At 41.0% G+C, this 22,245-nt stretch overlaps 1 protein-coding gene across 4 annotated transcripts in view; it reads left to right on the forward strand.

Annotated features, from left to right (window-relative positions):
* Pkhd1 (PKHD1 ciliary IPT domain containing fibrocystin/polyductin) overlaps window positions 1–22,245 on the forward strand; it is a 466,475-nt gene that overhangs the window by 46,686 nt on the left and 397,544 nt on the right. For 3 of the 4 annotated variants that reach the window (XM_028868108.2, XM_037199703.1, XM_037199704.1), the window contains exons 23-29: window positions 2,424–2,562; window positions 4,059–4,186; window positions 6,308–6,492; window positions 7,464–7,586; window positions 8,959–9,064; window positions 9,489–9,764; window positions 16,424–16,554. In XM_028868108.2, coding sequence (XP_028723941.2) covers window positions 2,424–2,562; window positions 4,059–4,186; window positions 6,308–6,492; window positions 7,464–7,586; window positions 8,959–9,064; window positions 9,489–9,764; window positions 16,424–16,554 — 1,088 coding nt within the window. The remainder of the gene's footprint in view (window positions 1–2,423; window positions 2,563–4,058; window positions 4,187–6,307; window positions 6,493–7,463; window positions 7,587–8,958; window positions 9,065–9,488; window positions 9,765–16,423; window positions 16,555–22,245) is intronic. The other variant, XM_037199705.1, reaches the window with a different exon arrangement.

The raw sequence follows: 22,245 nt of genomic DNA on the forward strand, positions 1-22,245 counted from the left end.
TCCCACTGAGGTTGGTCGTGTATGAGCAACTGATGGCCAAGGCTGATGGTGCAGGTTCTCTCAGGGCTCCAGCTTCCCAACTTTAGCTCCCTTTTCTATTCTGTCAAGGTTGTCTCTAGTGACGTTGGGCTCAGCGCTTCCCTCTCTCATAGCTTTTCACTCTATGAGGGGGGGGGCGGGGGAGATTTCACAGTCACTTATTGTTTTATTTACAAAATGCACCGCTTTTGAGCCCTTCTAAAAATCGCAGACCTATGGCTAAGAGAGCTCGCACATGGCTCTGAGAGGACTATTAGCTTTGGAATCACATCATCTCGTTGAATTTAAGTTTTATTTTGTTTATTATTTAGGTGTGTGTGTGTGTGTGTGTGTGTGTGTGTGTGTGTGTATGTGTGTGCTTGTATGTACATGCCATAGTGTACATGTAGGGGCCAGAGGACACCTTTGTGGAGTTGGTTCTCTCTTTCCACCTTTAAATGGGTTCTGGGGTCTAAACTAAGGTCTCTATGTTTGCATGGCAAATGCCTTTACCTGCCGAATCATCTTGGGAGCCCCTCCCTTAAAAAATTTTAAACATAACATCTTTGATGCTTATCAAAATCCCATCTTTTATTTGTTCTGCTAGTTTAAGTGTTCTTTGAATGCTTGGGTCACACCAAGACAATGCTAATCATTCAGCCTTTGCTCTGGCACACCTGAAAAACAATGCTATTCGGACGCATGTTGAGATGATCAACTGCATTTGCTGGTGTCTAAGACAACTGGCTGGGGAACTTCTGTAGTCTCAAGTACTGCCCAGATTTTCAGAGGGCCAAGGCAGCCAGTATTTCATACACGTAAACACGTTGTTTGGGAAACTCTCGACTTGCTAACAGGTGCCATTTCATTTCTTCCTAACCCTGAAGCCAAGGACCTCTTTCTCGCCACCCTCACCTTTTTACCACCAAAGTTCTGTAGATCTAGAAGCATCTGGGGGAGAAATAAGGAGGACAGCAAGGAGGGAGGGGCGGGGACTAGAAGGAAGACTGGGATTGGTGGAGCCGTTTGCTTCCTTCTTTGCCAGTTTGATCAGCTGGCATGAACTCCCCCACCCAGAGTTTTAATTAATGGCAATATGCATTGTGTCACTGAGCTCAAATATCATGATTAACAATGTTTGTCTGATCAATATAATATGTACTTATATTATTCTGCTTAATAGTCTGTGGAAGTTCTTTGTGTCTACTGTAGTAGCTTCCATTATTTATCATCATCATCATCATCATCATCATCATCATCATCACCATTTCATGTATTTCTCAGAGCACCTGTGATGTCCTGCCACCTCTATTCTGTGGATTAGGGAATCAGGCTAAGAGGGATTATTCTCAAAGCCCTTTTCTTGGCCAGTGCACACAGCTGGGATGTGGGGATAGAATGGCTCCCAAAGTTTCCCAACACTGCTTCCTCTGCAGAGCTCATAATCATATTGAACACCTGCTCTGTGCCAGTGTTGCCATAAGAACTGGGCATGCAGGACCAGGCATGGTGGCATATGCCTTTAAACTCAGCCCTGGAGAGGGTGAGACAGGCAGACCTGGACGAGTTCAAGGCTAATGTGGTCTGCGTATTGAGTTCCAGTATATCCAGGGCTACACAGTGAGACCCTGTCTAAAACAAACAATAAAAGAAGTGGTCATGAAACAATAAGACAAGGGCATCATTGCCCTTGAATTCTCTGTAATCTGAACTGGAAGTACTGTTGAGGAAAAGCTGTCTTACCCAGTGCCCAGCAGGAAGACAAAGGATACTGAAATGTTTTGTGGTCATTGAAGTCAGCTGTCTTACTGAACTACCTGCCATAAAGATTTCCACCAGTCCCACATGCTGTGACTCTCACTTTGAAAATAAGAAAGCTGAGTATCACGGAGCTTATGTTGATTAGCAGAGTCCAAGGGAAGTGGGAAAACCGGGATTTGGATTTGCATGTTTCTGCATACACATCACTTCACGCCATGAATAAACACTTAGGTAGCTCTAGTTATGAGAGCCCAGTACATCCCTCAGATACATGGCCTTTCCAGGAACGATCATCTGTGTGTCATGAAGGTTTCCCGAGGTTATGGGAGGGAAGGGGTAACTGTCAAACACACAATAGGATGTAGGGGTGTTCCAAGAGGTGGTTGGCTGGTGGGGGCTTATTGACTTTTGCTGTGGAGCTGATCTTCCTGTCTGTACACCACTGCATTTTCCTCTTGGTAATAAGTTGAATGTAGTCCTCCCATACCGTTCTCCCCCAGGTTCCCTGATGCAGTACATGGATAGGGATCTAGGCTTTACGTGTGCATGAAGAACTATGTGACTTTCCATCTTCAGCCAGAACTTTCCACTTTACAAGCCTCTGTCTTGAGTTATTTGGTACTAATTGGATTACTGGTCTCTAGTTTCTCAAGCTGATTCTGGAACAGCCCGCCCAGGTGGGAATCTGGTGGAGTCAGTCTCTGTGGTCGGATCCCCTCCAGTCTACCGCATAGCCTTCTGGTTGGCGGGGTGTGGCTCGGATCTCCCACTTATCACTGCATGGTAAGGAGTGGTGGTCCTGCATGGGTCTCCTCTATCCACAGCTGGCTGTGGTGCACAGGGGTGCAGCTTTTTATTGCAGTGGGAAAACTCCCTGTCATACTGTTTAGAGCCACAGTCTTATCTCAAGGATGATGCACCAGACTCGATGGACGTCTGGTGTAAAGACAAACTGCTGGGACCTGGTAGGTTTGGGGGGTCTGAAAAATTTGCATTTTCAATGACCTAGTGGTGCTGATTCAGCCAGCCTGGAGCTACATTTAGGAGCTTATTTCCACTGAATTTGTTTTTAGATAGTTTGTTAGGTTCCTCAGAGTAAACACTGTTTTCCATTTACTCCCCTAATTACAGTCCCAGCACAAGAAATCTTGTTGGAATTCTTTCAGTCTAAGGAACAAAATAGGCATTTCTGAGAACTCACCAGCAGGTGGCACTAGAGCACCATAAGCGTGGCTTCTAGTCGTGACTTATTTCTAGCCTTCCTTTACAAAGCAGAAAAGCAGATCAGTCCCCTTGAAGTCTTGGGACCACATGTATGTTATTCTTTTAAATTTCACTTAAACTAGGCAGGATCAACAATGCTCTGCCTTGTATGTGTACTGTACTGATGTGTGTGTGTGTGTGTGTGTGTGTGTGTGTGTGTGTGTGTGTGTGTGTGTGTATGATATACACATACATGCAAAATAGTGCCCTATTGGCTGGCTCTTAACCATTAACTATGAAATGATAAAAGCTAGTTTGAGTTACTGTGTACAGGTTACACTCAGAGTGTTCCTGATGACCTTCCTCTCTGAGTTTACCTCAAGTCCCTGCGCTCCTCTGGAAGCCTGTGGCCATCATGGGAACGAGGACGGTCTGTCTAGAGCATGCCGCTCAAAGGACACCAATCCCATTCATGATCTAAAGACCTCCTCAAAGGTTTAACATCCCAAAGCTATGGCCCCGGGGGTTTAGGATTTCAACGTGTGACTTTTGTGTTTGTGAGGGGATACAACTAGTCAGCTCAGGGCAGTGACTGGACAGTTTTTGCACCCCAATTCATGCTGCAGTTATTTGGGTCATTTGTTTATCAAAAGCAGGGCTGCACTGGCACTGTGTTGGTAAACAGATGTTAGTGAGGTGGAGTAGATGCTTCAGCAGGGGGTACTGGGGGGACACTGATGGACCAGGGCACATTGACTCTGAGTATGTAAATGAAGCTCTAGCAAGCCATGTCCTTTATGAACCAGAAAAGGGGGTGGCAGGTGTGTGGAAGAATTGCCTGTGGCTCTGGATCCCTGTGTTCATAGGATCAATGCTGGTAGCACGTTCTTTAAGAGCCTGCTATATGTAGCACACTGCTCCTGCTGTGGTGGGAGAGGAACATTCAATATTTGGGAGTTCGAAACCAAAGCATAGGATCATGGGAGTGAAGCAGTCTTTGTAAAGGGCTGGGTTTGGTCTGCACCGCACATCTTAATGGCTGTGGTGGCCAATACTTCGTTTTTGATATGCCGCAGCTCCGTGCCCGCTGAGGGCACAGGTGAAGGATCAGAACTGATTGAGGTGACGGCACAGCGACTCCAGAGGACAAGCCCACCTTTGGGAGGATACTTCTTCCTCCAGCTCTCTGACACAGTGACACTCGGTAAAGGGGCAATCAGGGGACAAAGCTTCTCGTGTCCATGGGGGGGGGGTTACATAAGGTAAAAACCAGCTTGTGAGCTCCACGGTTAGGGTGATGGGTTCAAAACAGCTATTTCGACATGAAAGACCTGGGAAGGGATGGACTGTACAATCCCAACCTTTTAATTTTGTAGATGAGGAAAGTGAGTGAATTGGCTGTTGTAATGAATTATCACAAACTTAGGGCTACAGAAGTTTACTCTTAGTTTTGGAGTCCAAAGCCCCCCATGAAGGTGTGAGTAGGGTCCCAACTGTCCCTGCTCTAGGGGATGATGTCTCGGCTGCCTCTTTCAGCCCCGGTGGGTGTTGCCGTTCTTCAGATGACCCTGCATTGCTTTAACCTGTGGTCATGGCCTGCTTCCTGTGTCTCAACACTTCCTCTGCCTTGGTCTTGACGGATAGATAAGATTTTATTGCACACTTCATGATAAACTCCTCCTCTCAAATCCTTAACTTGACCATCTCTTCTGCCACATGAGATAATGTTTATTCTTTGGCCTTGCAAAGGATTAGGACACTGTCATATCTCCTTTTTGCTGTGAAGATTGGAATTCAGCCAGCCACACTGAAGCTTCCCTGAAGTTCTTACAAATAATTTATGATGGGCTCTAGATGTGAACCTGGGTATTTTAGGTTCGAATTCATCTTCTCTCTGGGTTTTCCTAGGCCGACACCTGTTGTACTCACGTCTCTCAGAGTTAAATGTAGTGGCTGTCGTGCTATTGAGAATTTTAACAGTCACCCAAGTTTGAGATTATGGACACAAGTTGGCACAGTGTTTCAAGAGCTTCAATAATAAGCACTTTGACAAAGAACAGAATATGAGAAGAGATAATGATATTTGTTGCTCAAGAATATTATTGATAAATACTAGCAGAAATGTGGGACTTCATAAGGGAGCTCAGAGGCATTCTGGAAAGCTGTGTGGGTAGGTGGTACATGTTCCCCAAATCTTTTTCTCCTGAGAAAGGATCTTCCTTGGTGGGAGGCACACAGGGGTGCTTTGACTATAATGGGACAATGTAGGAAAAGCTTAAGGCACATGGGCCAGTGTCCACAATGCCTCTGTCTCTATGCTATGAACCACGGGGCTATACTTCCTACAAATGAGAGATTCTCTGTGGAGGTGCTTTTCTGCTCTCAGACTACAACACGGATGCCTGTCACGTGGCTCCTGCAGAGCCAAGGAGGAAAGCCAGTCTTAGCCTAACTCTGTGGAATGAGTACAGACCCCAAATTACATGCAAATGCTTTCTAATGATGGAACTGTTGTTGGTCTCGTGGAAACACAGTGGTACTTTATTAACCCTTCAGGGCAGCATGGCACTCAAGAGAAAGGCTCTTGAGCAGGTGAAAAGCAACCTGAATTTTAATCTAAACCTGCCTCACTGGTTTGGCAAGCTTTGGGATATCGTTAGGGTTCATTTTCTTCATCCCTCAGGTGGGCATGGAGGTGCCCCAGTGGCCCACCTCACAGTGCTGTTGGGACTAGCTAATGAAATGGAAACTTTTGGTAAAGTATGAAGCACAGGGATTTGTTATTTCTCTGTGGGGATGCGGAACGGGAAAGCAGGTGGTCGGGCTTAAGAGGAGATTCTAATAGAGAAAGCAAAGCGAAGTGCCAACATTCCTCAGCTGTATTGGCCACGGTTTATGGCTGTCAGCTGCTGTGTGCCTCCCTACTCCCTGTGAAAAGTAGCCAAGTTTTCTCTGTTCACAGGACCAGCTAAAATTTTCCAAGGAAAATCCAACATTTAATTAGACGTTCAGCCCTTTCAAAGATGTCTGGAGCCTGTGTGTTGAGTGGATAGTTGAGGCCGCTTTGTCTGACATAGCATGTTCCCTGTGTGCCAGGCGATATAACACTGAAGGAAGTGTCTCAGGGTAACAAGTGGTCATCTACTTTTGGGGACAAGCATGGTGTTATGTAGGGTAAAGTCTCTCTTGTGCTTTATTTTGATTCTGAAAGTCTCCTGCACGTTTAGTGTGACCCTGGTATTTATTTTCTTTTATCCTTGATGCTGACACCCACAATGTGTGTTCATTAGTATCCTGTTTTCTGCATCAAACTCTTGCCTCACAGATGTTCCGGTGCACATGTCTTCCAGTCAGCTTCATAAGCTATTGCAGGACAATGCTGATGAGTCCACATCTGCATACCTCAATGTCAGTGACTTGACTGTGACAAAGGAGCCGAACTCCTGCTATGAACATGTGTGGACTCTTTCTTGGACTACTCAGACTGGGGATTTGCCCAATTTTATCAGAGTAGGTATAACCAACCTGTGTGTGTGTGTGTGTGTGTATGTGTGTGTGTGTGTGTGTGTGTGTGTGATAGATTTGGTTTCCTGGAGAAATTTTGTAAGAAAAAGACATACAGAATTATATGAATGAAAATGGATATAGATTATTGATTATTACTGTTATTTGTTGGTGTATTCTAGCAAAGAGGTTCCATATCCTTTTCCAGAAGGTTTCAACGCGAATTTTACATCTCAGGTCTCATCTCATGATACCCAGTGCCTCCTTTCCTAACTCAATGCGGGGAGAGGAGCTGTTGGTCAGTGTCCGCCACATAGCTTTCCACATCTGTTATCGGATAATTTAAACAGATGTGATCGACTTGGATCATCATGAGGCAGATGGCGTGGCAGAGGGGAACTTAGAAAAGGGTTTGCTGTCTTTGGATAATGACAAAAGCAGATGCTCTTGCATATTTAACGTCTTAAAAAATAATCGAATGATCATCTAGCATTTGCTTATTATAAAATAAAGCCCAAGATGAAATTTTATCCAAGCTTTATGGCGTTATGAGATAAGTGGTTTCTCAAGTAAAATCCTGGAGTGAGATGGAAGAAGAATGATAATGTTTGCTCTGAATTCAAAGCAAGTTTTCTTATGTTTTACTTTTAATATTTTAGATTACAAACTAATGAAACAGAGAGGCAAATAGGAGCAAAGTATCTCAAGACTTATCATGATTATTATTTGTGTGTGTGTGTGTGTGTGCCTCTTTTGACAACTCCTCACACAAACATCCCTCTGTTTTACTGCACCTTTTACTAGCCACTTTTTATTTATTTATTTTTAACCATTAAGTTTCTAGACTAAAATTCTTTATTTATCAATTCAAGCTATGAGATTATTTCAAACAGAATGTGGAATAAAAACTCATTTGTTTCCCTCAAGATGAGATTTCTTTTTCATGACAAAACTGATCAGAAATGTAACTATCTCAGGTCTCTGATCAAAATCTTACTGGGGTGAATCCTGCAGTAATTGCTCGTGTGGTATATGACGGTGGAGTTTTCCTTGGACCCATCTTTGGAGACATGTTGGCTACTGCCAACCAGCAAACTCAGGTGAGAGTGCTGGGCCACCAGCACCAAGTGTATTCAAGTTCTTCACTTGTTTACACTGAGGGCCAATTGGTTCAAGTTCTGTGGCTCATTTCTTCATTTGATTTGCTTCCACAGCATTTCCAAAGTACTGTGAAAATGTAATTGCTTTCTGAGCACCAAGTTCTTTATAAATATTGATGCTATTATTATGGTACAAAAGTTAGAGGACCCATATAGCAAAATACATATAACCAATTACTAAGTATCCAAACTGAGAATGGTTAAATATGATTATTATTTTTTTCTAAGTTTACTTACTATTGTTGTTATTATTATTATTATTATTATTATTATTATTATTACTATTGGTGTGTGTATACATATGTATGATGTGTGTGTTGGGTGGGGTGTGAGAGTATGTGACATGTGGAGGAGGCCAGAGGACAACTAGCTATATGGAGTTGGTTCTTTCATTTTATGTGGGTTCCAGGGATTGAACTCAGGTCATCAGGACTGGGTGGCAAGTGCCGTTACCCGCAGAACCATCTTGCTGGTCTTGATGAGCATTATTTTTGTCTTTTGAAAATAAATCGTTACAAACACAGCTGAAAGGCTCCTTGTCACCCGTGCCATCCGAACACGCCTTTCCTCTTACAGAACTATTATATAATGTGAGTGTGCATTTAACCCATTTAAAGAATCCTACAGAATCAATCGAGTCATCCCTTTTACCTTCCCTATTTCTAAAGAGTGTTTGACTTGTCATTCAAATTGAGTTAGCATTCATTTGGTTTCACTGAAAAGGAGAGACACAGAGTCTGAACTTATCCTCTAGGACAAAAACACCTTCAACCCAAATATGTAACTACACTTTGCTCTGCTGTGAAGGAAAGAGGACCATGCCTAATAGTTTGTACTAGTGGGGAAAAAAGATAGTTTTCATGAAGTGTGGGCCCAGTTATAAAAAGTCCCTGTATATTCCAAGTTTATGAAATTTACTTCCAGATGACAGAGAGGACATGTTTAAAAAAGACAATTTATCATATTCAGTCATGTACAATATAGGTGTCCGGAAGACTCACAGAGCCCAGGAGTTCAAGGTTAGATGGGAATCACAGGAAGGACTCCGTTTCAGAAAGCCATATATTAACTGTATTTATTTGCACAAATGGATCTCAGCATTTCCACGACTTTGAGAAAATTTAATATGCTTTGAACCATTCATTTTTTTTTTGTATAAGAACTTCCACTGAGAAAATAGAAAAAAGGAAATGAGAATATACGAATCCTAAAGACATTTTAATTTAGGAAATGCGCACAAATGCTTTATAACTGCCCTTGTGTTCGTGAAGTCCATGCATTTGCTTTTAATTCTCTCACCTCCCTCCCCCAGGTGGCCGTACAAGTGAATGACGTACCAGCCTCCTGTCCGGGCTCCTGTTCTTTCCAATACTTGCAAGCGTCAACTCCCAGTGTGGATTACGTATGGTCCTCCCCTGGTATGCATGCTTTAGATGGGACTCTTAGACTCAGTGATTTCCTTAGAGGCTGTCCTAGGAGCATCAGCATTCTCCGTGGATATGGATGCATTGGAAGGCACATTTTTGGTCCATTACGGGGTATATTCTTATTTAAATATGTGCGTGGCGTTATTATCAGTCCTTTGATTCAAGCTTCCTTTACATTATTATTGACTGATTTATTTTTATTAAGTTATGGGCATTTCATTGCTAGTGTGAGGAAGCTGAAGGTGGGGACTTTGTACCAGGATGATAAACACAGTTGTCTGAGTCATCAGTAGACTCTTTCAGTTTTGGGAGAGGAAGCTGAAAGAGAACAAGCCTTTGATGTTGGAGTGAGAGCTCTGAAACGGAGTGTCAGCACTGATTTGAGCTTTGAATTTCCTCCCACCTACCCTTTTAGGTTGTGACGTCAACCTACTGGTTTATTTTACTGGAACTGGTTTCCCTGGAGATTCCCAGTCCTTACAGGTTACAGTGAACAAAACAAGTTGTGAAGTTATTTTCTCAAATGAAACAAACGTGGTCTGTGAGATGGACCTGCTACCAGCTGGAGTGCATCCGATTTTGATGCTGGTGAGACCTTCAGGCCTTGCTGTTAATGCCAGTGGAGAAGGCCTCTTCCTGTATGTGGAAGCCAGGCTTGATGCTGTGGAGCCCACTATGGCTGCAGAGATAGGTAATGTGGGTGGGGCTCCACTGTGCACCTGCTTTCTGAAGCTAGAGTTCTTGGTAATGCAGAAATCTAGGCCCGTAGCCTCATATGTCTTATGATTTACATCTTTTGGTTTCCTAGGCATTTCTTCAAATTAAGAACACTTTTAAGCTCTGAGATGGACTTGCTTGGCACATTAAGACTAGAATTAGCTGGTGATGAGACATATAATCAGACCCTGGAGTCAACTTGGATGGTCATTCACCTGAAAAACTCCAAGATGCTAAATGAAACAGTGCTAGTTCTAGGGGAAAGGTGACTTGCCTAAGACCTCACCGGGGAGGGGGTGGAGCTAAAATACAAAACAGAGTGCTCTGTGTCAGTGCTCAGAGGATCTCTGCGCTCGGCTGCCTTGCCTTTAGAATGGCCTGATTACGCCTCATTCATAGCTTACCTAGCTTTCTTCCAGAGCAAATGAGTCAACACATGGCAACACTCCTTTAAAAGTAACAGTATTCGGCAAGTATGCCCACCCACTAGAAACTTTTCACAGAGTTTTTATTTCCCTAGTGTTCCTGGAAACTTGGCCAGTATGCAAAGCCAACTACTTTTTGCATAGTTTGAGTCCTGAGAATAGTTAAGTCTTGTCAATATCAGAAGGATGGACAGGATCTTAGGTCCATGGGAAAGTAGAGAGATCTTTCCAAATCTTGTTACTTTCTGAAGAACTCTACTAGTTGAGAAAAACACTGAGCACTGACACAGAGCACTCTGTTTTGTATTTTAGCTCCACCCCCTCCCCGGTGAGGTCTCAGGCAAGTCACCTTTCCCCTAGAACTAGCACTGTTTCATTTAGCATCTTGGAGTTTTTCAGGTGAATGACCATCCAAGTTGACTCCAGGGTCTGATTATATGTCTCAAGTTTTTTTTAAAAAACCTGCACTATAACAGTTGCAGAAATACTCAGGTTCATGTTGGCTAATGTATCAGCTTTGTAGAATACAATACCCAGTTCCTTTCCTTAATGATTTGCACTTTTGTCATTGTTGATTCTGGTGGCCAGAAGCCTGTAGCCCAGAAAACAGTTTAAAGTGGTATGCTCTAGACAGGGTCATCATTCAAAGGACATGTTTGATTCTGATTCTGTTTTGCCTTGGGTGAATGAATTAGCAGGCCCACTCTTTTTCATATCCACACAGAATAGCAAACTCTTTAGTGTTGTCAGGAGGGAGCAAGGAAACATGTTTTGCTCAGAGTGAAAGACCATATTCTTCATTATCCCATGAATTATTGGCTTGAGTTTGGGCTTATTGCAGCCTTCTGACTAGATTTATTAGAGGTTTGATCTTACAGAGTTACTTTCCCAGCTCAGGCCACACTGCTAGACGGTGGACATCTTTCAGGCTAACAGGTGACTCAGTCAGCTGTGTGCCCTACATAGAGTGATTTGCACAGGTAGGTGACTCACTGCTCAGTTTGTCTGGAATTGACAGTGCTCTCAGAATGCAAGAATTATAGTGTTAAAACTGGAATTAAGAACTCTCAGTGTAAAAAATCAGTCCCAGGAGAATTGGAACGTTATGAACACCCCTGTCAGGAAATGTATCATCAACAAACAGTGAAGAGACTCGAAGGGCTTGGAGAATCATCCATCCTCCTCCCACATTTTAGCAAAAGGTGTGAAACACTGAGAAGGGATAATTTCAGATGCACATGAAGTAACTTTTATTAAGACTGGGGGGTGGGATCTGGGAGATGCTCTTTTCTTTGTTATTGCATTTAGACTTTCCCAGTGAACCCATCTCCTTCCCCGTCACCAGTACAGTGTTCATCAATTGTACCCTGTATACAGCACCATGTTGGATGCTGATGTCCTTAATACTTCACATGTGGCCCTGGGCAAGTAGTAGCTATATCACTTGGGAGCCTGTTAGAAGTACAGTCTTCTGGACCTTCTGAGTCAATCTGTATTTTAACAGACTCCTCAGACTCCCTATTTATAGTATAATGTGTGAGACCCTGCTCTGGGAATTTAAAGAGAACCAAGCAAGGCCTGCCAAAAAGAAATTGAAATAAGAGCAGAGTACAGAGTGAAAAAATATGAAAATGAGATCTGTAGTACTCAAAGTCGCCACTTATCCCTTTCCTCAAGCATCTTCAAAAGAAATTTCTGAGGACAATCTTGGCTTTTCGTACAGACTGTTAATTCACTTTTGGACTAAGACAGAGTTGCCTTCTTAGGCAGTGTGCTTGTGAAGCACACATTTTCAAATGGGAATGGTAAAATCTTACCACCGCTATAATTTCTCACAACTACCACTGACAAAATCATGATAAAGAGAATTTATTTAGCTCTCATTAAGCATCAGAAGCTCAATGCTGTGGTATGGTAAATAAAAATAAAGTTATGCCGGGCGGTGGTGGCACACGCCTTTAATCCCAGCACTCGGGAGGCAGAGCCAGGCGGATCTCTGTGAGTTCGAGGCCAGCCTGGGCTACCAAGTGAGCTCCAGGAAAGGCGCAAGGCTACACAGAGAAACCCTGTCTCGAAAATCCAAAAAATAAATAAATAAATAAATAAATAAATAAATAAATAAATAAAATAAAAAAAAAATAAAAAAAATAAAGTTATACTTTTGAATAGGTAGCGGTAAGGATGTAGAGCAAAAATAATTTGGGGAGGGCATGAAGAGGAGAGGAGGACATTGTTGGGCTAGGGTGCTCATTAGCATTCATTGGAGGAATGACGTAAAGGCACTGGAGAATAGAGGCCAGGATGGAATGAAGGAGCAAGCCTGAGGGAGGTCTTATGGAAGAGAACATGAGGCAGAAGAATATCATGGCATTTTGACTTAGAATCAGCTTGGCTTGTTCTGCAACTCCCAGGACATTGCTGTAGCTGGAGGGAATCTCTGTACTTTTGATTTGCATCTAACTCACAGTCAAAGGCATTGAATATATTTTTCACATGCTTATCGACTATTTCTATTTCTTTATTTGAAAATTGTCTATTAGTTCATATACCAATTTAATGTTTGCATTATTTGTTCTTTCTGTGCTCATTTTTTGCGTTCTTTATATATTCTGGGTATTATTCCCTTGTCCATTTTGTAGCCTGTCTTTTTATTGTTTTCCCTTTTGCTGTGGAGTTTTTAAAATTTGATGCAGTCCTTTCTCGATTTTTGCTATGGTTCCCTGAGCTTTTGGAATTCTATTTAGAAAGCCATGGCTGTGCTTATAGCTGTTTTTGTCATTTTCTTTCATTTTTGAGATTATAATGTAATCACACCTTCCCTTCCTCTAAACCCTCCTACATACCCTTCCTTGCCTCTTCCAAATTCATGGGCTCTTTTTTCATTAATTGCTTTTTAATGCTTATATTTTGAAGTGTTTTCTTCAGTAGTCTTATAGTGTTAGGTTTTACATTACTGTCTCTATTTATTTTAAGTTGGTTTTGTGCCAGGTGAGACATAGGGATAGACATCATTGATGGTGGGGGTAGAGTAAGTTAAAAAGAGGCTATGTTCTTGGGTGGGTGATGGTAAGTGTATAGGACAAATATAAAGACAGGAGGGGCATGAAGAGGAATGGAGGAGTTTCAGTCTTATATATATTTGAATAAGTGTTTTTCCTAACACCACTTGTTATGATTTCCCTCAATGTATGTTATTAGCATTTTTGTCGAGAATCAGATGACTGTAGCTGCGTGGGTTCACTTTTGCGTTCTCTATTCTCTACTGGTCTACTTGTCTAGTTTTCTGTCAGTACCATGATGTTGTTATTATGGCAACTTCAATCTTGTATTTGGTTACACAGTTACCATTTTATATATGTGGGAAAACATTAGTAGCATAATTAATTAGAAGTGGAATTTCTGGGTCATGGATTAAATACACTTAAAATTTTAATAAATAGAACTGGAGAGATTTCTCAGTGGTTAAAGTGCTTGCTACGTAGACTTTGGATTCCAGCAAGCCCATGTAAATATCAGATGAGCATGTGTCCTGTCTATAATTACAACTAGAAGTCAGAGACTAGATTCCTAGAGCAAGCTGGCTAATAAAGCTTTCTATATCAATGAGCTCTGAGTTTGACTAGAAGACCTTGCTTCTGTGAATAAGGTGAAAGAGCTATGGAGTATGACTCCTGACATCAACATCTGGACTCCACATGCCTGTGAACATATAAGTATATGTATCCACATACATGAACATTTGTATCTACACATGTAAAAACCTCATATAGACACATGCACACCACACACACATGAGAAATTGGAATAAAAATATAATGCTGATAAGTAAGTATAAGATATATTCTCTTTAAAGTTTGTATAACTTTTTACATGTAGGTATGAATATCTATTGTTTTACATATTTTTTTTAAATAAACATTTTTTATATTTATTTATTCATTCATTTATTCATTTATTTATTTATTATGTATACAGCATATATGACTGCAGGCCAGAAGAGGGCACCAGATCTCATTACAGATGGTTGTGAGCCACCATGTGGTTGCTGGGAATTGAACTCAGGACCTCTGGAAGAGCAGTCAGTGCTCTTAACCTCTGAGCCATCTCTCCAGCCTGTTTACATATTACTAATACATTTTTGCAACTTTTTTGATGTTTAACATCTTATAGATGAAAAATATTTTAGTGTAGTTATAAATCATATTTATTTTAAGAGATATTGAACTTCCATAGCTTAGGAGGTATTATGGTTTCCTTTCTGGGAAGTTTGTTCATCTTGGTCTTTCTTTCCAAATTTGGTTATTGCTCTTTCTTGATTTTAAAGACTTAAAAAAATGTAATGTATTTATCTATTTTTTATAATTCATAAATGTTTTTATGTAATAAAGTGTGTTTGGCTTTTATAGCTTTAGAGATTGTAAAACACTCAGAGTAGGCGTCTCTGAAATTATATGAAAATAAAGTTCTATGTTTCCTTCTATTCTTTTTCCATTTAATCTCTTTATGTCCAAATATTTTATTTGAAATTGGCTCTGGGTGAAGGATGGGAGCCAAAAATTCAGGTTTTATCTTATCTCACGCTATTCACTTATTCACTTAATGATCTGTCTGTGTGTTAGCATGAAGCCACGTACTTATCTGTCCTTCCAGACTGCCTCCTCTGCCTGCCCTGTCTGAGCATGCGACGTTGTCACGTTTTTATTCCATTTGATTCTAAAAAGTTTTTGTAGTGTCTCAGAACACCTCTTTACTCTTACTTCTGAATTATTATTTTATGGTTACTTTTGTTCACTTTTCACTGAACTTTACAATCATCTTGTCTAATTTATGAAAAACAATCCACCATGTTTTATTGGAATCCTATCTATGTGTTTATGTTTAATTCAGAGAAATTATGATACTTATTCTTTTTACCCATTTATGCTATTTTTTTTTCAGTTTTAATCTAATTCATTTGTTAGGTCTTTGGCAGTATTTTAAAATTTCTCTCCATGTTTTCTTGTCAACTTTATTTATAGACGTTGTATCCTTACTGTGTTGCTATCACGTATCCATCTTTCCTCCCGTTTTTTTCTCTCTACCTTAGAAGTCTTGGGTAGTCTTGCTCCGACTCTTCCAGGCAAGCTACACACTGAACTGCAGGCATTATTTCTCTAACTTGCATCAGTTTCATAGGTTTTGGTAACGTGGTATAAGTTTCCTTTCTTTGTCTAGCCTGTCTCCTGCTTTTGCAGCCCCACTTAATCTCAAGAGACACGAGTCTCTATGTGGTGTCCTTTGCTGCTCTCTTACTAAAGAGCAGATTTATTTTTCTGATCAATAATGACTGCATTTCTGGCTATATATGGTAGTGTCTGTCTATAGTCCCAGCTATATAAGAGACTGAGGCAAGGGTTCTATTGGGCCCACAAATTCAAGACCAGCAGAAGCAACATAGGAAGGCTTTATGTGGAAGCAAAGGACATGAAACAAGCCTCCCCCACCAAATGAGGAAAAAGCAAATAAGTGAGCTTTTGTTTACCACCAGCTAGACTAAGAAAGTGTGCTGTGATGTCAGAAGGACTGGCATCACCTCTCCTCCTGCCTATAGTGAGGACATGGTGGCTCCTTGGGGTCACTGTTAGCAGCCTGCAGAGAATTCCTGATGGTAGAGGCAGACAACATTAGTCATTGTGTACTGTTATGGTGACTAGAATTTGGCTTGTGTAGTGTCAGATCTCCAAGTTGGAAAAATTGTCCTGGAAGGAAATAGAGAATGAGGACAGGTGAGCTTGGGGCTGATGCTAAAAATGAGCTGCCTCAGGTAACAGCAAGGCCAGAGGCCTTGGCTCTGCCCTGTTTCTCTTAATACCACCACGTTCTCACTCATTGCTTCTTGGGAAAGAAAACCTTTTATGGAATGGGGAAGAATGATCTTTAGAATCTAGGTCAGACAATGTTTTCGGATACCACTTGCTTCTTTGACTCCTGGCTGTATCCTTATATTTTATTCATAAAGGTCTCCAGATGCTGCTCTGCTCTTTCTGTCTTCTACTTACCATTTCTTCCTCTATGTGTAGTGGTTTCTACATTTCAATTCAGTCTTTTCTGCAGTTTGAGCATTGCCTTGCTCTTTGGCTAAAGAGTTTCCTATTTCAATCTCATTTTAGTTTTCCTGTAATTAACTTTGAAATAGCTATGTACATGTGAAGTGTTCCTTTTATTACAGGAGGATTGTGGGTTACTCTCCGAGGCTCCAGTTTGGAAGGTGTCAGCCTGGTGTTGTTTGGAAGGCAGTCCTGTGCCATTGATGTCGTTAACAGCAATTCACAACAAATTCAGTGCAAGGTCCCACCCAGGGTAAGGAACACTTTGCTGTCCCCTACGAATTTTAACACATTCCTCTGAGAACTAACATAACTAATCTGAACTTCTCATCATAACAATGTGCTTATTTTTTCTATTGTTTGTTTTGCTATGAAAAAACAAAACAAAACAAAACAAAACCCCGAGCCCGTATTGTAATTAATTTTGGTTAATTCCTTAAAAAAAATAAGGCAACTCTGTGCTTTTAATGGATATTCATACTACAGAATAAGCAAAAGTAGCAAGACACACATTATGTTGTCTTTCCTCTTTTTTGAGCAAACAGGTTGCATACATTAGCGATTTTGTTTTCTGGTGGACTTGTGGAACATAGAAAATCCTTGAATGCTTGGTTCTGACAGAACGCCTTCACAGTTACTGCCTACTGTTTTCTTCTGAAAAGCAGATCCCCCAGGCTGCAGAGATAGCCCAGTTGTTAAAGTGCTTGGTTTGCTAGAAGGACTTAATTTTGACCCCTGCCACATATTAGAAGATCAGAGTGCTGACATGTGCCTGGAATTCCAGAGCTGGGGAGGCAGAGACAGGCAGATCCTTGTGGCTGTCTGGCCAGCCAGAATCCTAACAGGAAGTCCTGGGTCCCAGTGAGAGACCTTGTCTCAAAAAACAAGGTGGATAGCTCATAAAGAATGATACTCACAGCTGATCTTTGGCTTCCATGCGGACATATAAATGTTTGCATATGTACCTCTACACACATGTGCACCTACACATATATGAATATACACACTCCCTCTATATACAAGCCCCCGCTTACACACACATACACAAAACAAACAAACAACAAAAATAAGGTCCCCAAGCTTCCCTGCCCTTCTTATTAGTACTGTCTAGTGTCCACTGAGGGATTAGAGTCTGGCTCTTCCCTTCTCTGGTGTGATTGGCAAGGGTCACATCCACTGCCACAGTCAGAGCCATTATAACTGAGTTAGTGTCCTCATTATTCTTAGCCTCTCTATGCCCCAGAGAATGACTACTCACTGAACAAATGTGTCCTGCAAGAGGGTTGCAAAATACCATTTCATCACAGGACCTACCACTCTGTCATTCAGTTCCTCAAATACTATGAAAAGCTAGCTTTTACGTAAAAATACATGCAATTCTAGTATAAAGCTGTACTGTAACTATCTGATTGGTCCTTCTTATTAGACATTTAGATAATTTTTATATCTGCCTTGTTATAAGCAAAGGTTTTAGACTATCCTAGTAATCATATATTTGAACATATTTGTATTTTTCTGGACCCTTTAATCTAAATTTCAAAGCTTTAGATATAAATTCTTACTATCTACAGTTCATTTCCAGTTTCACTCAGCATCACTGTGCATTTGATTTCTGGCCCTTTGGTCTACCATGGGTATTATCAGTTTGGTGTAGTCCCTGTTTAATGAGTAAAGTTTGAATGCTTTGGCTTTCTTTTACTACAGGGCATAAGCATTAGAAAGCAAACTTTAAATCTTTAACAAAGTTCATATATGGAAAGGGACTATGGAAAATAGAAGAACAATTATGTTCTCTTTTCTGCTTTTCCTCCTTCTATCTCCTTGTTGGAAACACTTTTAATTCTTTGGATTCAAATTATGATAATATTTTTTAGTTCAAGCAATAAAACGTGTTTACATTATTATAGTTTTTAAATGATGCTGTAGAAACAAGGGATATAATTTTTTTTTTTTTAGAGTTCTTTGACACCCACTCCCACTCCCAGCCAATTCCTCCCCCCCCCCTTTCGGGCCTTTCTTATAATAGAAGCTTACCATGTTTTTTGTTTGCTTGTTTTGTTTTGTTTTTTTTACTGTGTGCATTCAGTATATTTATTAAATAAATGAAAGCATCAGTGGACATTGGGAGGCCACTGGTAGTCTCTGATTTGAGAAGACATGTGATTTGGAAGCACTGAGTGTTAGGAAGTGTAGAACACCTTATTAACAGGATCCAGACAAACATCTCTTTTCCCTTAACTTTACCAGGTGCTGGGCAGGGTGGTGCCTTATGCAGATCAGATCCAAGTCATTTGTATTTGTGTTTACCTTTTAAGTGACTGTGAAATTTAAAAGGGCAAGAGAAAGCCATCAGGCATACCCCTCCCATCCCCCTCTTGTATGAGGAGCTTGATTGTCTTAAAATCACCAGTCAGGAAATGGAGTACCAGAGGAGTGTTGTGTTTTCTTGAAGCTACATAGTTTGAATTAAAAACAACAACAACAACAAAAAACAAGAATACATCCAGGCTCCCCAAATGTCCATCTGAGGGCTGCACTTGTTATGCATTTGTATGATTCTTTAGGAAGATTCTTTTCACAGGATTATTATTTTTTTATTCTTCTCTCATACATTATATCACAACAGCAGTTTCCCCTCCCTCCTCCTTCCTCCCCAACCTCTCCTTTCCCCAAGATCCACTCCACCTCCATCTCCTTTCAACAAAGGAACATGCCTCCCAGGGATATCAACTGAACATGGCATAACAAGTTACAGTAAGATTAGGCATATACCCTCATGTCAAGGCTGGATGAGGCAACTCAGTAGGAAGGAAAGGGTCCTAAGAGCTGTCAAAGGAGTCAGAGACAACCCCTACTCCAACTGTTAGGAGTCCCACAAGAACACCAAGCTACAAATGCATAACACACATGCAGAGGCCCATACCAGGTCCATGATTGTCGCTTCAGTCTCTGTGAGCCCCTATGAGCCCTGCTTACTTGATTCTGTGGGCCATGTTCTCCTGGTGTCCTTGACCCCTCTGGCTCCTACAATCCTTCCTTTTCCTCTTCTGTGGGGTTCCCCTGGCTCTACCTAGTGTTTGACTGAGAGTTGCTACAATTTTTCCCATCAGTTGCTGGATGGTGCCTCTCTGATGACAATTAGACTAGGCACCAATCTATGAGTAAAGCAGAATATCATTAGTAATCATTGAATTTTTCCCCAGTCATGTTTGGTTCTATCCTGGGTCATTGGCCTGTGCATCCTCTGGTTTCTGGTCATCTATGTATTGTTAGGCATGGATTCCTTCTGGTATGGGCCTCAGGTTTGACCAGTCATTGGTTGGCCATTCCCGTAAGTTCTGTGCCACCATTGCCCCCGAATATCTTGGAGGCAGGACAGATGGTAGGTTGAAGGTTTTGTGGCTGGGTTGCTGCTTCAGTCTCCCTGCTGGAAGCCTTGCCTGGTTATAGAAGATGTCTGCTTCAGGTTCCACATTCCTCATGACTAGGAGTCTTCACTAGGGTCACCCTCAAATATTCCAGGGAGTTTCCACTGCACTAGGTTTCCACATTGCCCCCCAAATTGCCCTTAAGGTCCAGTCATCTCTCCCAATACTCTCTTCCTCCATCTATTCCCCACCTGATCCCTCCTCCCTCCTGTACACAAAATCTATTCTGTTTTCCCTTCCCAGGGCAATCCATGTGTCCCCTGTTGAGACCTCTTTGTTACTTAGCTTTTTTGGGTTTGTGAATTGTAGCATCATTATCCTTTACTTAACAGCTAATGTCCACTTATAAGTGAGTACATACGACGTTTGTCTTTCTGGGTCTGGGTTAGTTCACTCGGGATGATTTTTTTTTTTTTAGTTTTATCCATTTGCCTGTAAATTTCATGATGTCATTGTTTTTGACAGCTTAGTAATACTCCATTATATAAATCTATCACATTTTCTTTATCTTCAGTTGAGGGACTTCTAGGTTGTTTTTAGTTTCTTGTTTCTGGTTGTGAGCCTAGCCTTTAATGGCAGAGCCATCTTTCCAGCCAAATTTCCGATTTCTTGCTACTATAAATAAAACTCCTATGAATATAGTTGAGTAAGTATCTTTTTGGTAGGATGGAGTGTTCTTTGGGCATATGCTCAAGAGTGGTGTACCTAGGTCTTGAGGTAGATTGATTCCTAATGTTCTGAGGAATTGTCATATTGATTTCCAAAGTGTCTATACAAGTTTGTACTTCCACCAGCAATTGGAAGAGTGTTCTCCCTGCTCCATATTCTTGCTATCATGAGCTGTCACTTGTGTTTTTGATCTTAGCCATTCTGACAGGTGTGAGATGGAATCTCAAAGTCATTTTGATGGCTAAGGATGTTGAGCATTTCCTTAACTGTTTCTCAGCCATTTGAGATTCTTCTGTTGAGAATTCTGTTTAGATCTCTTCCCCATTTTTAATTGGACTATTCATTTTTATTTATTTATTTATTTATTTTGGTTTTTCGAGACAGGGTTTCTCTGTGTAGCTTTGCGCCTTTCCTGGAACTCACTTGGTAGCCCAGGCTGTCCTCGAACTCACAGAGATCCACCTGCCTCTGCCTCCCGAGTGCTGGGATTAAAGGCGTGCGCCACCACCGCCCGGCGGACTATTCATTTTTTGATGTGTACTTTCTTGAGTTCTTTATATATTTTGGATATTAGCCCACTGTCAGATGTGGAGCTGGTAAAAAATCTTTTCCCATTCTGCTGTTTTATCCTATTGATGGTGTCCTTAGCCTTACAGAAGCTTTTCAGTTTCATGAAGTCTCATTTATTGATTGTTGATCTTACTGTCTGTGCTACTGGTGTTCTGTTCAGGAAGTTGTTTCCTGTGCCAGTGCATTCAAGATTATTTCCCACTTTCTCTTCTATTAGGTTCAGTGTATCTGGATTTATGTTGAGGTCTTCGATCCATTTGGACTTGAGTTTTGTGCACGATGATAGATATGGATCCATTTGCATTCTTCTACATGTTGACATCTAGTTAGACCAGCACCATTTGTTGAATATGCTTTCTTTTTTTCCATTACATATTCATGGTTTCTTCATTAAAAATCAGTTGTCTTGGCCGGGCGGTGGTGGCGCACGCCTTTAATCCCAGCACTTGGGAGGCAGAGCCAGGCGGATCTCTGTGAGTTCGAGGCCAGCCTGGGCTACCAAGTGAGCTCCAGGAAAGGCACAAAGCTACGCAGAGAAACCCTGTCTTGAAAAAAAAAATGAAAAAAAAAAAATCAGTTGTCCATAGGTGAATTGACTCCATTGATCAATGTCTCTGTTTTTATGTTCACAAGGCAAGTTGGTCTGTAATCTCTTTCTTTGTTTAGTCTTTATGTGGTTTGGGTATCACGGTGACTGTGCCCCATAAAAGGAAATTGGCAATGTTTCTTCTGTTTCTGTTTTGTGGAATAATTTGAGAAGTATTGGCTCTTCTTTGACAGTCTGGTAGAAATCTGCATTAACACCTCTGGCCCTTCGATTTTTTTTTCTTTTTTTGGTTGGGAGACTTTTAACAGCAGCTTCTATTTCCTTAGGGGTTAAAGGTCAATTTAAATTGTTTGATCTTAATTTAACTTGATAAGTGGAATCTATTGAAAAATTTGACTGTTTCTTTTAGATTTTCCAATTTTGTGGAATACAGATTTTTAAAGTATGACCTAATGATTCTTTGGATTTCCTCAATATCTCTTGTTATGTCCCCTTTTCCATTTCTGATTTTGTTAATTTGAATATTCTCTTTCTGTCTTTAAGTTAATTTATATAAGGGTTTGTCTATCTTGTTGATTTTTCTCAAAGAACCCACTCTATTTCCTTGATTCTTTGTATTGTTTTATGGTTTCTATTTTTATTGATTTCAGCTCTCAGTTTGATTATTTCCTTTAGTCTACTCCTCTTGGGTGTGCTTGCTTCTTTTTGTTTAGAGTGTGCTGTTAAGTGA

The sequence above is a fragment of the Peromyscus leucopus genome, chromosome 16_21 (assembly GCF_004664715.2).
Source record: "Peromyscus leucopus breed LL Stock chromosome 16_21, UCI_PerLeu_2.1, whole genome shotgun sequence".
NCBI lineage: Eukaryota > Metazoa > Chordata > Mammalia > Rodentia > Cricetidae > Peromyscus > Peromyscus leucopus.